This window comes from Poeciliopsis prolifica, unplaced genomic scaffold, assembly GCF_027474105.1.
Source record: "Poeciliopsis prolifica strain line A6 unplaced genomic scaffold, Auburn_PproV2 SCAFFOLD013, whole genome shotgun sequence".
In the NCBI taxonomy this organism is placed as follows: Eukaryota; Metazoa; Chordata; class Actinopteri; order Cyprinodontiformes; family Poeciliidae; genus Poeciliopsis; species Poeciliopsis prolifica.
This window is the reverse complement of record NW_026562388.1, coordinates 5,674,657-5,691,237: the sequence shown is the minus strand read 5'-3', so window position 1 is coordinate 5,691,237 and position 16,581 is coordinate 5,674,657. Positions and strand designations below refer to the sequence as shown.

At 38.4% G+C, this 16,581-nt stretch overlaps 1 protein-coding gene across 4 annotated transcripts in view; it reads right to left on the bottom strand.

Annotated features, from left to right (window-relative positions):
* Positions 1-14,018, bottom strand: part of sobpa (sine oculis binding protein homolog (Drosophila) a) — a 38,456-nt gene extending 24,438 nt beyond the window's left edge. For all 4 annotated transcript variants that reach the window (XM_055038631.1, XM_055038633.1, XM_055038632.1 and 1 more), the window contains exons 1-3: positions 13,642-14,018; positions 3,906-4,026; positions 2,929-3,138 (exon numbers count right to left, since the gene is read on the bottom strand). In XM_055038631.1, the coding sequence (XP_054894606.1) occupies positions 2,929-3,138; positions 3,906-4,026; positions 13,642-13,737 (427 nt within the window). In that variant the 5' untranslated portion in view covers positions 13,738-14,018. The remainder of the gene's footprint in view (positions 1-2,928; positions 3,139-3,905; positions 4,027-13,641) is intronic.
* Between the last annotated feature and the right edge of the window lie 2,563 nt (positions 14,019-16,581).

The window sequence follows — 16,581 nt, the reverse complement described above, 5'->3', positions numbered from 1 at the left end:
ACTGAAAGAGTTCAATTAATTCCAATTTCGATAGTGTTGATTTAACTCTGCAGAATTTGTCGTGTAGTTTTATGAAAACAATAAAAGATGTAAAAATTGTAAACACCTGATAATGTACCAAATTCTCATGGTCCATTTTAAGTGCGTTTGGCATTTGAATCAGTCAAAGTCTTCAAAGTCATCAAGACTTTGACTTTTCTAATGTCAAAAGTCTTCAAAATCTTGATGACTTTGAAGACTAGAAAACAATGTGGTGTTTGCAAATGTAGCATTTGCAAACACCACATTTGAAAATACTGTAAATGTATTTGCATCAAGTCTTCAAAGTCTTGATGACTCTGAAGACTTTGAGATCATTTAAAAATTATTAACAAAATCTATTCAGTTATTGGGATACAATGTGAGGAAAAAACACATTTATAAGTCTTCTTCACAGTTCCTCCAATCCTAGCCTGTTAAACAGTTAATCCAAATAAAAAGTCTTCGGCGTCTGGGTAGCATATTATTTCAAAAGCCCCTTGGTGATAGTGAAAGGCCTCTTCTGTGGTAAACTGACTGCTGATGATGAGCTTTGGGCTTTTAGTGCAGTTGCCGCTGAAATGAGAGAGATCCTCCAATATTCCCGCTAGTATCTCCCAATTATCACGTTATGACTGTGCGTGGGTGAGGGTGGGAAGGATGCAGGCCCATTAGTTTTTCACCTCATGTCAACTCTTTATCACTGCTGGAAGGGCTTTTCACCTCTTCGGGAGCTTAATGGATCTACAGGGCCATTCGATTTTAAGTAAAGACGAACTCACAATTAGGGGGAAAAAACTCTCTTGGGCCCTAAAAACAGCAAACGAGACTCAGTCTGCATTTCCTCTTTTTTCTTTCTCTCATTCATATAATCAATACCCACTGGGAGTATTACGGAAACAACGAACAGGATCAAGAAAAGGCTTAGTGTTTTTGAAGCACAACAGAATGAGTGGAAGGATACTGAATGGAACCAAAACTAGTGTAGAATCACTAAATCTTTCTTGACATATTTATAAACAGGGGGATGCTTGCCCCTCCTCGGAAGCTCTCATAACACTCAGGCGGACAGTTATCACTGTAATTATGCAGCCTCCCGACTAGATGCCACCATCATTCTCCATACCTGCACCTCAAAACAGCCTTTGTGGGTTTTAGTGGAGCACATGAATTATTCAGAGTGTGTGCGTACAAGTTGGAGGGGGGTGAGATGAGTTGAAGAAGGTGTCAGCCTGGTGGTTAGTTGGTACCGGGCTTTAAGTGGGGCCACACCATCTGTTTTCCTGCCTGGGCAGGGCCAGTGGGGACCATTCTTGGGCGCTGCCAAAGCAGCACACTCCCTCCGTCAGAGTGTATCAGCCTCCTGTCCACAGCTAACACGAGGGATAATGAAGCCCCCTGTCAGGCCAGGGAGCGCGGACATTTCCTCTGAGAGTTGATGGGGTAATACTGGCACCTGGGCAGCTGGTGGAAAACAAGGTGTACAGCAGGTATCGAGCTCGTTAGCCGGCCGTCTCTGGCTGATATGGAGGCCAAACTTTTCACACTGTATAAGCATTTGTGTCAGAGTCGATATCACTTTCGTTTGTATGGTTTTCTATTAATCAAATGGGAAATTCGAGCTGGGTTTTGAATATTCCTTTAAAATTTGAGGTATTAGAACGTTCTCTAATAGTTTAGGAGTTAGCTCACCTTGGCTGGTTATTAGGCCTCTGAGTTCATGATGACATAAAACAAATTGCAATATCTTTCATATAGGAAAGATATTGGTCCGACTGAAAAGGACCTTTAAAAACCAACAATTAAGATATTCAAATTAACCCACTAATGGACAGTCGATTAGAGTTTCATTCTTCTATTTATTAGTTCCTGTGAAAAGTCAAATTGCAGCCATGTAAACATCTTGATATAAAGACATAGATGTTGATTTCAAAATCTTAAGGAAGGAAAAGAAGGCACAATGTTTAAAGATTTACTTTTAACATAAAAAGAAGAAAATATGCTAAGGTTGTTAAGAAAAGACAGACTGAACAAAATAAAAGAAGACTATCAGGACCATCTGACCTCTGAACAGCAAGACATGATTTCTGTCATAATTTCAAAGTAGTACATTTCTGTTTAAGTCATTACTTTGTGCATAAATAGACAAACAGATTTGAATATCATCAGCAAACAATGTGAAGGAATTCTGCACTTCCAAAAAGGGAATAAATATTTTGAAAACAAGCTGGGGCATAGACTGGAGGCTGGAGAAACGTTGCTCGTCACTTACATGTGGAGTTCCTCAGGGTTGAATTCTAGGCCCTGTCTTGTTTTCATGAACTGAGAAATTCCTTCTGTTTAAGACTTGAAACACCTGTTTCAAGTTCTCAACCTGTGCAATGTTTCTGCTTTAACAGCAAAATACTAAAGCCTTCAAATCCAAGCTTAGAAGTTCACTGTCTTGCAATTTTTATATATGTTCTTGGATCAAAATATCCAAATCAAATGGTTAAATGACCTCCTCAGTCTGCAGTTCTCCAGTGTCTTGCGAATGAGCAGAAATAAATCTAGAAATTGCAGGATACTGTCCCTCGAGGCCTGGATTTGAGGACTCCTGATTTCTAATGTCAAAAGTTCAACAAGCATGTTTTTTAAAATGCAGCAAAGTTCAGCTGAAATGGCTGGCAAGATAGTCTTCTCCTGTAGATTAAGACGTGACACATTCTTGATAACATAACTAAGAGACACGGTAGTCAAAAACAGCAGGTTAAGCAGATCTGATTGTGACAACTGTCATTTAAAAGTGGCATATGTGTAAGATTGTTCTGGTCTTTTTAATCTCTTTTATCTTCAACTTGTTTTGTTTCAGTGTGTTTCAATGAGAAAATGCCTAAAGAAAGATAGAAGGAGGCATTCATGTGCCAATACCTGCTGGGGGCTTGATAAGCGGTGGAGGGATCATAGGCACCACTACTGGCATGTTTCCATGCTCCTTGGTGCTGGGCGTGGAGGTGGATGGAGTGCTGGATGGCTCGGAGACTCCATTTCTTGAGTTTGGCAAGGACAGGAAGCTGTTGGCTCTGTCTGGAGAGCCTTCACTGCTCTCTGTCGAACCTGGGATTTTTGGCAACGAGTTTTCTGTACAGATAAAGGGTTCAAACAATTGTCATGACCAACAGATGTGTCCACTCACTGCAAATGCTGTTGTAATGTAACATCCTAAGGTTGAGAATATCTTTCTGCCACACAGAAAAACATCTTTTCCGTCTCAAAATAATCCAAGTGGTCCAAGCAGTTTGCAACTTTTGCATGTTACCCAATCATACATTTTAAAACTCTCACTCTGATTATGATTTGTGTTTGTGAAGTTACATCTGAAAGAACCAAAAGACTACCAGGAAAATGTATTGAAATGATCAAAAAATATTTGCAAATCTCTATGAACTGAAGTTGTTTCATGGGCCAAAATCGAAAAGTAAATGACTTCATGAGAGTTTCTGCTCTTAAAAGTATTTCTACGTCATTCTGAATCATTGAGTGTTCTTAAGTTTTTTCACAACATCTACAGGTTGGATCACCATAATTTTCTAATTATGTAAAACCCAACAATTGAGAGCGGGTGTGCTTCCCTTTTAGCGTGACTATTACACCATTCCTCATGTGTTCTCAGGTTTTGTCAGTGAGTGTAGTTGCAAAAGTTTAAAGTTAGGAGGCAAAACGCTGGTTCAAGTTGTTCTTAATAAACATCATGAGGTTTAGATCTTATAAAATAAAGCTGTCGACAGAGAAAATTACTGAATGAGAGACGCTACAAAATTCCAACTTTGAATTTCAAACCGATGATTACAAAACCACAGCATGCGGCACAGAGTCATGCATTAGAGTAAGCTGAACGTGAGACTTGCCTTTGAGCGCTGAGATGTGCTGCGGCATCTCTCCAATCTCCAGGTTATCGGTGTCCCTTAGCTCCACCTTGTCGTAGCCGTACCAACCCAGCAACTCATTCATGGTATTCTCTGCAAAACTCTGTAATACAAACAGACAAAAATACTCATAAAAAAACATACAATAAAGACTTCCTTAATGACAGTAACTTTTACGGTACTGTCAAAGTTATCGCCTACCTAATGTGTTTTATGTTTTTGGCATCTTTCTATTAGACATTTCACGTCATAAAACTAGCCTAATTATCAGAAAAAGGTAATGTGAGTTATAAGAAAGATTTGACAGCATTGAGAAAGTAATGTCCTTTCTTATCAATGAGTCAAATGTGATTAGCCACATTTTCAGTTCAGTCGGTGGTGGCGGCAGATTTGGGGCAACATTCTGTGGACTGACAAGATGTGCATCCCATTACATTTGGAATAAGACTAACAACATTTCAGAAAAATACCATCACACCGACAGTGAAACATGGTGGCAGTGTGATGGCCTGGACTGCATTAGAGAGCAGCAAATATGGGAAATGTGTTTATATTTGAAGGAAATTATTGAAGTTTAAATCTAGAAATTTAATTCCTGCTTACTGCTGAATTACTCAAGATTTTTTCTTAACACTACAGAGAGAGACATTTGTGTTGTAGTCAAGGAAATAGAGTCAGAGAAGCAAAATTGTCACTTAAGCAAAACTAAAAAATGCCAAATAAATAAACAGAAACTAAGCAGAGGAGGAACAAGAAGCTAGAAACTGTAGCATAAAATCACTGTTGATAAAAACAATAAATTTGTTGTTTAGGTTTAGAAAAGTGTCACATTTTTGCAAATACATATTTTAAAACCCATGCAGATGAAACACCAAAGTATTTCTTTCACAACACATGATTACACGCTTTAGTTCAGAGCTACAATGTGGTTAATCCATGTGGTTCAAGATCAGCATACATCTCTCAGCTGGAACATTTCCAGAAGCATCTGTTCAATTAAGTGTTACTGCAGTACAAGATTCAGCCTTTATTTGGCTATAAAACATGAAAATGTTCCTTGTGAGAATAAATCTGTTGGGGCAGCACAAAAATATTTGTCCCAGGTCAGTAAATGATCAGTAGAGCAAATGTTCTTATAAGAGCAAATCTGTTTATGAACGTGTTTCTGGTTTCTGTAGGTTGCAAGAGTAAGTCCTGCGCAGTCTTTTCACCTACAGTTAAAAATTTATCTAGCTGTAAACTGCAGCCCAAAAGTAGGAACATTTGATTTGTTTGGGTGACATAGCAATAAATGAAATGTGTTTATTTCATTTTAAAAATGCCATTTTTTATAATACAATGCATTTATGGATAGCGTAACAGGGTAGATTATGTGATGTGCTCTAAATGCTCTCTTCCAGCTTTTGGTAGAGGCAGTGTAATGATGTGGGGCAGCATCTACTGGACAAACAAGGCTTTTCCAGTGATGAAGATGCCTAATCTAATTTTGAGAAGTCAAAATTGTGCAACCAGTCACAATCCCATTCATTCACTCTTAGAAACTGAACTCCAACACCTATATGACCCCGCAGAGTGAGGTTTATCAGACTAACTGCAGAATGAGTGGAGAGGTCGGCCGAATTCCTCTAGTCCTGACCCCACTGAACACACCAAGAACCCTATAAGGTTTGAAACTTATCTAGTTTTTAACCCATCATGTCTTAAATGTTAAATCTCTGCCTGGATATTTTTCGTTTATTTTAATTGTACTCAGTTTTTGTAATTTACCGTCTATTAGGAGAGTGGGCCTCAGATTAATTTCACTCCCTGCTATGGCGGGGGTAAAATTACCGTAATAGTCCGATAATGGCTGGAAAGCGCAATGTCTCTCCTTTCAGAAACTGTTGAAATTTTTCAGGTAGCTCAAAGTGTGGTGGAGTTACGGTACTGCAAATTTGGCTGGATCGTCGCCGCTACGTTTATGACTTACAGGGTTAAATTCTTAAAATGTCACCTGAAATTTCTGTGGAAATTTTCAAACACAAACATGAATTTGGAAAGTAACCAGCAAGTTTTCATAAAATCTTATTCTTGAAAACTAAACCCTTCGAAAGAACAATGTGTGTTTTGAAAAGTTACCTACAAGTTCTTCAGTTTTAAGAAACTAACTTCTAAGTTTTGAGAAAACATCATGCAAGTTTCAGAAAATAACCTGAATGTAGAGCCATTTTATGCAACTTGAGCCATGAAGAAGTTGTGCTGTTATTTTTTCAATAAACAAGAAATAACAAAATTTACCTTAAATCTTTGGCTATCAGCTTAAAGCTCAAACACAATGAAACACCTAATTATGTTAAATGTCTACAAATTAATTTGTTTGTTCTGAATGAAAATGACATCAGTCCACTAACTTAAAGAAAATACTAAGTCAAAGATAATGCAAAATCCTGCGACTTAAAAGGAATTCAAGCAGAGAGCTCAAAGAGTACACTCTGCATATCTGAGGCTCCAGGAGGAGCAGACCTGCTTCATCTCATCTTATATAAAAGTTCTTGTTATAGCAGGAAGAATTCGGTGAAAGTGATGGGAGGGCACCACAAATGAGGAATGACAGGAGTTATTGATCACTGTCATGAAATACCACGGTGGAAAAATGGTCAGTGGGAAGATGTAGGAAATTAACTGTGGCACAATTCTTGTCAAAGACAGATTACAGAAAGCATCATGCTGTTTGTGCTGTGATCTGATCCAATACCACAAACATTTGTGAGTTTTCTCCAGCTGGACTGAGTGAAACAGTATAAGCTTTTCCTAAACGTTTTCTGTTTTAAGATTGATTGGAATGCTCACAATTATTGAAGAATATTATATTCACTTCTGAAATAAAAAATCGTAATATTGTTGGCATTTAGCAAATACAAATATCTTTGCTAGTCCTAATGGCTCTAAAACAAGGAAGTTTTTGTCTCATTCCATGCCAGACGGTGCAAAAAAAGAGATTTTTGTTTTTCCACAGAGAATGTAATGATTTCTGCTGTAACAGTAGTAGGACATCCTACTTAAAGAAGTTAAAATCAACTCCAGTTACTAATAATATTATCTTTTTGGAAGCTCTGTGAAAAAGGTGTTTGAAGGTGTGAAGGCTGCTAACGAGGACAGCTCCAGTAACAACACTCCTCTTCAGATAATGATGAATGACAGCAGTGCTCTTTCTGCCTTAAGCTTCCCAGAAGTCAGATTGATTTTCACAAGTCAAAGTTTGGTTGTGACAGCTACCAACACAACATCGCTGCCATTCGCAGAAACACTGTATCAGGATATATTTGGAATAGCAAGAGGCAAATGGGTTCATTTTGATTTTTATGCCAAGTGCCACGAAAAGGTTAAATTGCATTTTGCGACTTTATAGCCACAGACTTTAACGGATTTTATTAGGACTGAATGTGACAAACCAACAGTATTGCGTATTTGGAAACAAAGGAGGAAACAAATACATATAAATCATTTTCAATTCTTTTATACACATAAAGGCTGACAAGCCTGAAAAACCATGTATTCTGTGAGAATTTAAGGTTCAATGATTTTCCATGTAACATGACTATAACACACAATAGTTTTTGTAGTGGCTAATCATGTTGTATTGTCTATTAACTTGGTCACAATCAAACCTAACCAGAGAAGGAGAAAATATGTTGCCACCAGGAGCTCTTAAACAACAAAGCTGAAAGGAGCAAAGCAAAAGGGCAGAAAATTGTCCAGCGGTAAAGGTGAAACCTTAAGAGGAGAAAATCCACCTATTGAAGAAAGGAGTCGGAGCATAACCTGCACCTAAATGTACTCAGGAGTAAAACGGATATAAGCCGTACGGTAACCACACAAGGAGGACAAAAACACAGCATCTCTGTGTGTCTCCCCTTCCTTCCTGTCTTCTCCGTCACCCTACTACTTTGAGAAAGTACAGGTGTTATTAGTGGGGCAACCCAATCCTTGTTGGCGACTCATCAAAGCAGTTGCACCAACTTCTTGGCTGTGGGTGCACAGAGGCAAAAGAGGCACAGAGGTAACTACAGATGTATGTAAAGAGGAGGCATAATAATATCCTTTAATCTACATAAATGGCTAAAATGCTGATTTAATATGATTGTAACAAGTGCAAGTGCTTTAAAATGCACTTGCACTTGTTCTAGAAGATATTTCTGCTCTTTTGTGACAGATGAGCCCATGGATTTATTTCATAGGTTAAAACCTCCAGCGCTGAGATGCTGAGAACAAAAACAAAGATGAATGGATGAAACTCACATTGTAAGAAAGAAGGTAGCTATTATTCATTACTAGAAGTTTCTAAATGCTCATTTATTAAAGCGTCTTTCAGAAATCAGGTGTTGATCAACATGTAAAAAAGTTTTCATCAAAAATCCCCAAATCAAAGCAAGACACCAAAATGAAACATATGGACCCAAAAACCACAGTGCAAAAGTCTCACAGCTTTGCCTTATTTAAAAGACAAGTTCTCCTGTCTTTCCCATTCTGAAGAGTGGCTGAGAGAAATTTGCCTCAGTCTCACATTTTACTTAAACCTCAGAGAAAGATGAAGTTATGAACGTCTAAATAAATGCTTCCATTCCATTGTCACTTAAAAAAGCTAAATAAAACTAAAAACACTCTCACTCCTCTTGAATTGTTTTCATTTCTTCACATGCAGTTTTTGTAACAAATGAATCAATTTTCTTAAATTAAAGTCTAGTTTTTTCTAAAGTTTTTAATACAAGATTGTGCAATAAATGAAAAAGTTTTTATCGCTTATTTTTAAAAGGTTAAAAAAAAAAAATCACAGATATTTCTTGACAAAATATAAATCAGAGCAATCTGACCCAAGTCTATAAGACTCCCGTGAAACCGTTGTGTTAGGAAAACCTTTTCAAAACAAGTTCATTATGATGTTCTGGATCATCAGAGGTGTGTTAATCTCTTGGTACAGATACTTTTATTACAGACGCAGCTCAAACACTGACACTTCTCAGTCGTATTTTCAGAAACTTGTGTGATATAAATACATAAAATTCTGCTTCAACACGCTTCTCCTTTGTTTCCCTTCAGTCAGACCCAAACATAGCCAGCAGGGCTTGTGGTGATGATGATGGTGGGAAACCGACACCTTGCGGTAGGAAACCAGAGCAGGTTACAGAACACTGTGATAAAATTCCAGAATCCACACGCCAACTTTCCCTCGTCGCTCCCCCCTGGTTTCCACTCCCCTGCCGCCTCTCCCTCTCCTCTGCTTTCATTCCCCTCTACTTTTCTTGATACTTGATCCAGCAGGGACGCTCAGGTTTCAGTTTTTACAGCTTAGCCAGCCCGGCTCTGTATACATTCCTTTCTCCCCTTGTTCCTCGGCCCACTTCTCGGCCTTTCCGATCCCCTCCATGCCCACTCCTTCTGCTCCGCAACTTCTCACTGGGGCTTATTTTACCCATGCAGCCAGATGAAGGAAACTCTATCAGACTGTTTGCTTTGTTGGGGACGTACTCGTCCTCAAAAAGGGCACATTGTGAATCAGAGCGTTTCTCTAGATTTGGTCAGATATATTTAAATTGCGAGAAGGAAGCAAACCTGAGCTGTGTTTTGGTTTTAGCAAAGGAGCATCAAAGCTTTCTTCAGAAAATCAATGCAATAAAATTTACTAAAAGGATTGAGGCAGAATCCTGCTGTAATGGACATTGGGTTTATCACCCAGTTTATTAGAACTGATCCATGTTCACAAGGTTACCCTTTTTCTCCAAGTGTGTTAGATTCACTGCCATAACTCTACGGTATTTTCAGCCTCTAGATGGATGAAGAACCAAACTGCAGCCTCGCAAGCTACGAAAACAAAAACCCTGCAAAGCAAATTAACCTTTACCTAGTTATTATTTTAGCCTATCATTCCCTGCTAGTGATTTAATAAAACAGGAATTTAAATTCCAGTAGTTGTGAAAGAGACAATGTCAGTAGCAATACATAATATGTGATAAACTTGTCTGAAATGAACAGACTGCTTCGTAAACTTAAAGATTACGTTTACTTTCATGCAGATTCCTTCAAAATGATTATATTTTTCCTTTGATTAACTTACTTCAATTTAAAATTAATTTTCTGGAATTTACTTCTAGAACTTCTGCTTAACTTTTCAATAATATAGGAATTACACTAAACTTGAAGGTTATTTTGCAGAACTTACAGGTCACTTTGTTGGTTTTAGGATTTACTCTCCAAGATTTAAAGGCATTAATTTTGGAGCTTACGTGATGTTTTCTAGAAACCTGGAAGTTACCTTGTTTGAAGTAACCAGGAACGCTTCTTGAACCTAAAAATAATTTGCCTGAAATATACGAGTTACATTCTTGCAATTTTCAATGTTATTCTTAGAAATTAGGGGATATTTTCTTTGAACTTGCAAGTTTATTTTTTAAATGTACAGATTAAAGTTGAATGAACTTACAGGCAACTTTTCAGAACTTAAAGTGTGCTGATGTGGGATTCAGATGTTGCTTTTTTTTTCTTTTTCTTTTAAATGGTTGCATTTCTGGTTATATTTTCGCAACTTACAGCTTATTTTTCCTCACCTTACAGAGAAACTTTTGTCAAAACTTAAAGGGGACTTGCTCGATCTCTGACAGTACCGCTCAGCTTGCTAAAGCTTTCAGTGAGGCTTTTCTGAAATATTCAAAACATGTTCATGTGACTTTTAGATTTTTCTCCCAGTAATTGTATTCAATTTTCTAGCAGATTACACACTGCATTAATTTACAGATGAATCTGAGTTCCAGAAGATGCCAGGTGACATCTCAGTGCAGAGCAGCCCTCCGTCTATGGTCTGTATACATCTTTGAGTTCAAATTCAGGATGTTTTTATAGCATCAGTTCACCAGTTTACAGTTGATTCAGTTCAATCATAGAGACAGGTTGAATCAATTGTACACTTTCCAAAAATAATGTAGTCAAGTTAAGTTTATTATGTCAACTGGAAAAAAGTTTTCTATTTGGAAACATGGCCGTCAGTCAAAGGACTGACTTTGCACCAATCACACCACCCGAATGAGAATGGGATTACTGAGCAGTCAAGAGAAAATAACTGGCATTTGAGGGTTAAGTGTTAAGGAAACTAAAAAGAAAACCCAGAAAAGATTGGATATTTAGCATTAGAGACAAATTATCCTTTGTTTTGTTTCCTGTACCTGAAACCTGGTCAAAAACAGAATTTCAAAAGAAAATGTGAAGAGAAGGAGGCCAAGATTCACAAAATTATCTGAAAAAATCCAAACAGATGTGACACCTAATGACAAATTGCACCGCTTCAATCAAATGAGATGCTTAACTGACATGTCACAGCTTCAAAACACATCATAAAACATGTCAGTCAACTGAATTTTGAATGATGACTTGCGTTGCAAAGAAAAGAAATCTATCATTTAACAGCCTTAGAAAATGCAAACCTGCGCACTTCATCTCCGAGTGACGACTGGCATCATGCAATCATATGGTCAGTGTGACGAATCATTATCAGTTTGACTTCTGTTTCATTCCCAGCATTTTGCAGCGTGCATGATGAATCTGTAACAATGACAAAACTGGGAGGGAAAAAAATGGGAGCTGTGCCACAAGCTGACCTCCATGCGCTAAAAAAAAAAAAAACACAGCTCATGAATATTTTGTTCATTTTAAACACTTCACCCAAAAGGAAAGAAAAGAGAACCAGCCCTCTAGTACACATCCCGTTGGAACCATTCTTTCTTTCTGTAATCAGCAACGTCAGAGCAGGAAAAGGGGAGGGAGTGATCATGAGTATGGTGTACAGTGAAGGACACAAAATACTAAGTAAGAAAAATATATAAATGGATCAGATGACGGATAAAGATGTTGCACCAAGGAGGGGGTGTTATATGACTTTTATTTAATTTAAAAGCTGTCCTTTTTGTGCATCCATCTTTATTTTTACTATGCACTCTACATATGCAGATACATCTCAAATTTGAATATTATTAGTTGATTTATTTTAATTATGAAGTTAAGATTTGAGGTCTGTGTGGCAATTCTAACTCCAACATGCTCCCTATGGCTTGTGAATCTCCAAAAAACTCCTAAACTCAGTTTGGTTTGCGATCCAGTTTTTCCTTCCACTCAACTTCCCATAAATATGCCTGATAACAGACCTGTGTGAGCAGCCAATCTCTTTGGTAATTACTTTTTGTGCCTTATTCTTGAAGATGTATGTTGGACAACATTAAAGTAAGCAGTTGTCCTCATCATAATGTATGGGGACAACATACATAATGTTGTCCTGCTATAATCAGCACTGACCTGACTATACCGGGTCAGACCTGCATACAAACTTATTTTTCAGTCATTTTCATTCTAAATAAACCCTTAAAATGTATCAATTTCTATTTAAGGTTTATAAGCACCACCTATTAACAACTTGCATCCTTCCTCTGTCATCATAATCAGATTTCATTCCACAAAATAATCATTTTATCATCAAAAAATAAAAAATATAAGCAGATATTTCAACATGTTTTCCAGCTTCAGGTATTGGAATTGTGAGATTATAAATGCATTTTGACCGAAGGGGTCAAAAACAAAACATCCTCGCTGTGAATGAAATGAAGAGTACTTATTCCTGTTTTTACAGTACTAGAAAATGAGCAGTGACACATGCGCTTTGGGAATGACACACACACACACACACACACACACACACACACACACACACACACACACACACACACACGCACCCCAACACACACATGAAAGCCATTTAATCTTGCAGCCAAAATATGATGAAATGAAAACACATCACTGAATTTATTCCTGATGTGATCACCTTGCTCATCCATCCCCAACAGCAGTGGAAACACTGGCTGCTCCTGCGTCTCCAGCCAAATGTGTACAAACAATGAGGGGATGCAGACAAAGCGGGTTGCCTTTGCACGCACACACGCATGCACACGCATAAATACCAGGAACGTTTTCATGCTCCACAATGAACCGCATGGAGCTCAAATATCCCAGCGTGCACCGAGTCAAAGAACACAAACCACTGAAAGAAACAACGCGTGGCTCAATGTGAGGAAAAAGGGGAGAGGCCGAACACAATGTGCTCTCCTCGACAGAGCGCGTAAAGAGGCGCACATCTGGATCACACGCCTCTGGGCAGCTGCTCAACACTCTAACAGACGCACGCACACGAAATAATGCAAACCCACGCAGAGCTCCAAAAGCACCACGGATAGACTGATGTTTACCCCAAATTGATCTCTTAATTATGCACATTGGGTGCGCTCCCCAGTTCCTGTATGTGTAATATAATATTAATAGTAATAGTAGACAGACTGCTGACGCCTTCACTGACGCACTGGATTTTCCATTTACTCCGGATGAGCCATGAAAAGCAGGGCGCACAAACGGCGTGATTATGACAGGCGGCATTGCCCCCTCAGAGTATCCCTTCAACTTAATAGTGAAAGTGAAGCAGTGTGCCGCATCCATTGTGTGAGGCTGCAGAGCCTCCCATTTCAGCACATGAAAAAACAATAATAAATAATAATTAAAAAATGCACAAACATCCCAAATTAAAGTTTGATTATTGTGTAGCAAATTGCACAAAGGTGCAGCCAAAATCCTCCTCTGAGGGGCAGCTATTGCTCGAACACAGACACACTCCACGCGTAATCTCATGCAGCTTGGCACACAGCCTCTTTACCTTCATCTCTTCGTTTATTTCCCTTTTCACCGGGTGCGCGGGCTTGCGGCTTCTTTTATTTTCCGGAGGTCTGCCCTCTTTTTCCATTTCTGCCATGTTTTCTCTCTGATACTTCTGTCAATATTTGCGGTGAGGAGGGGAGCGGAGGAGGAGGGGGGGGCGCGCGTGTGTGTGTGTGTGAGAGAGAGAGAGAAAGCGAAAGGAGAGACGCGGCGGCAGCTGTTTACAGCCGCCACACGCCGGAGGTCCTGCGGCTCTTCAGCGACCCGAGTGACGCCGGGGATCCCGCCGAGGGTTCGCGGTGCCCGGCCGAGTCAGCCATCTTCTGCGCCGTATCCTCCGCGGTCCGTGCGCCGGTGCTAAGCCGCCTCTGTGAGTCAAAGGAGAGGTTGAGTGAGGGGAGAAAACGAGACAGGGGGAGGGGCGTCGGCTGAAACATTATATGACGCGCTGGTGATCAGAGGTAGGCTATTTCTTCTCGCTTTCCCGTGGAGCGCAATTAGAGCGGCCCTATCCACTTAGCGCACAATCCGTGCGCTGCAAACAGGTGCGCACACGCACACCACTCAGCGAGACACTTCAGCGGAGTCTGCTGCTGTCATTTTAAAACAACAAACGTCACGTTCAGAGCGCTTAAGGTCATCCAGCTGGGTCAAAGTCCCTTTTAACTTTTAACTAATGTATAAGAACTTACCAAAATTAGAGAGAGAGGCGCAAAAAAAAGCAAACATTTAGTCAAGGTTCAAATAAAGTTTCCTATTGGGTTTCTGTACATCCACGGCTCCTAGACTGGAGTCCAGACCTATCTCAGCATATTGGAATATAAAAGAAAGGTTACAATATTTGAGAGATACTGCTAAACTTGGAACATTTTAGATTAACACACATGGGGATATATTTCAGCCTTGATTGCCACTAACAGCTAGTTGCAATCAAATTCTCAGCGCATTTTAATGTTCTAAAAGACCAATAAAAGTTATATAATGGTAGTTAGAAAATAAAGCAAAAATGAATACAGAAATTTCAGACCATGAAAAAATTTAAATGTATTACGTCGTATAAACTCAGGTGGTTCCTTCACAATAATTATTGCATCAATGCGGCACTGCATGGAGATCTTAGTGAAGGTCAGGTTGCTTGAATAGCTTTTTAGCTCTTTCACTTTTTTAGGCATTCATTTAGTTCTGCTGGAAAATGAAATCAGTATCCCCACAAAGCTTATCAGCAAAGGGAACATTAATTTTCTGGTTTAGATCACTGCTCTGACTTTAGACTTGATGACATGACTCCCCAAATCATTGCTGGCTGTGGAGACTCTGTACCTTTTGTTTCTTCTTCCAGACTTTCTAGACTAAATATAGACTTTGAAACATAGAGCAGCGGTTCTGTCCTTTTCCTGCTCAGCCCTGATGTTTCTCACTTTGTCCCTGGCTCTTTCTTAACGTAAGAGACAAACAATGAAAACCCGACTGTGTAGTGATTTCTGAAACTCTTTGTGAATCTCCACCAAACTCTTGAATAGGCTGTTAATCTTCTAAAGGTTACTGTTTTCTCTTTTGCTTATGCATCTTTCTTAACCACATTTTGTCCTTTCACTTAACTTTCCATAAGTAAGACTTGTTGAAAAACTGCACTCAAAAAAATAACTCTTTGGATAAACGTAAAAAAAAAATAATGGAAAGGAGCAATCCTAGTCAGCCGTTATACGTGATAAAACATGTAATTTTTTCAAATTAAATTTTTTCTTTTTTCCATTGTATCTGTAACTCACAATCACAAAAATAAACAGAAATGCACTTGATTATTTGACTATACGTAACATTACATTGACAGTTTGAAGTTGACTTAAGGAAATAAATTATCAGCGATATTTTTTATTTATTGAGATGCTACTGGAAAGATATTTCAGGAGGTTCATAGATTGTGAATTCCATAGTTCTAAAAAATTGTTTTGGGCTGAAGAAGAGTAAAAGATAATTCAGTTCAACAACTTATTCTAAATTGTCATTGATTGCACCACACTGAAAAAAATAAGTCATTGGATGAACATAAAAACATTATGGAAAGGATTTCCACCTGATTACTTTGCTTTATTTCAGCACCATGTACTTGTGTTACTCCTATTTAAAGCAAATGTGTTAGGTCAACCTAATTTATTAAGATTATTCCAATGTAAAGCAAATGTGTTGGCTCAACTTGTTACAATGGTGATTCAATGGGTGATTCTAAATCAAACATGTTGGCTCAACGTATTATATTGTGGTTATTCTTATATAAATAAAATGAGTTGGCAAAACATAATTCATTAAGGTTGTTCTAATTTAAACCAATATGTTGGCTTAACCAGAATTATGGTAATGCAATGGATGATTGTAAATCAAATGAGTTGGCTCTACTCCATTCATTAAGGTTATTCAAATTCAAATGAAATGTGTTGACTCAACATATGCTTTAAAGGTTCCTTTAACTCAGTTACTATAGCGTGACCCAGTGTAATGCAATACAGCCCGCCCAACTAATCTGCATTGTTTAGGACCAAATCATTGATGTTACTTCATTAAGATGAATGTAAATCTAGTTGAAACCACCTTATTTTACAGTGGTACCTTCACACTACCTGATTCAGTAGGTCCAACTCACTAAAAGCAAGTTAGCTCAACAAATATGCTTCATGCTAAAAGACAGCTAGTTAATCTAGTTAATCGTGGAAATCCTTTCCATTATTTCATGACGTTAATTCAAAGACATATTTTCAAGCGTTAATCAAGCATTTTAAGATAGCACTAGGTGAAAGTGTATTAAGAACACTCAACAATTAGAAAAGGTACAACACAATTGTATTTTCAGAATTGTTATACATCGTCTTTTTACACAGCACAAAACACAGCTGAGTTGGACATTGAAATAAAAAAACAACTACAAAAAGGTTACAGTTTCATT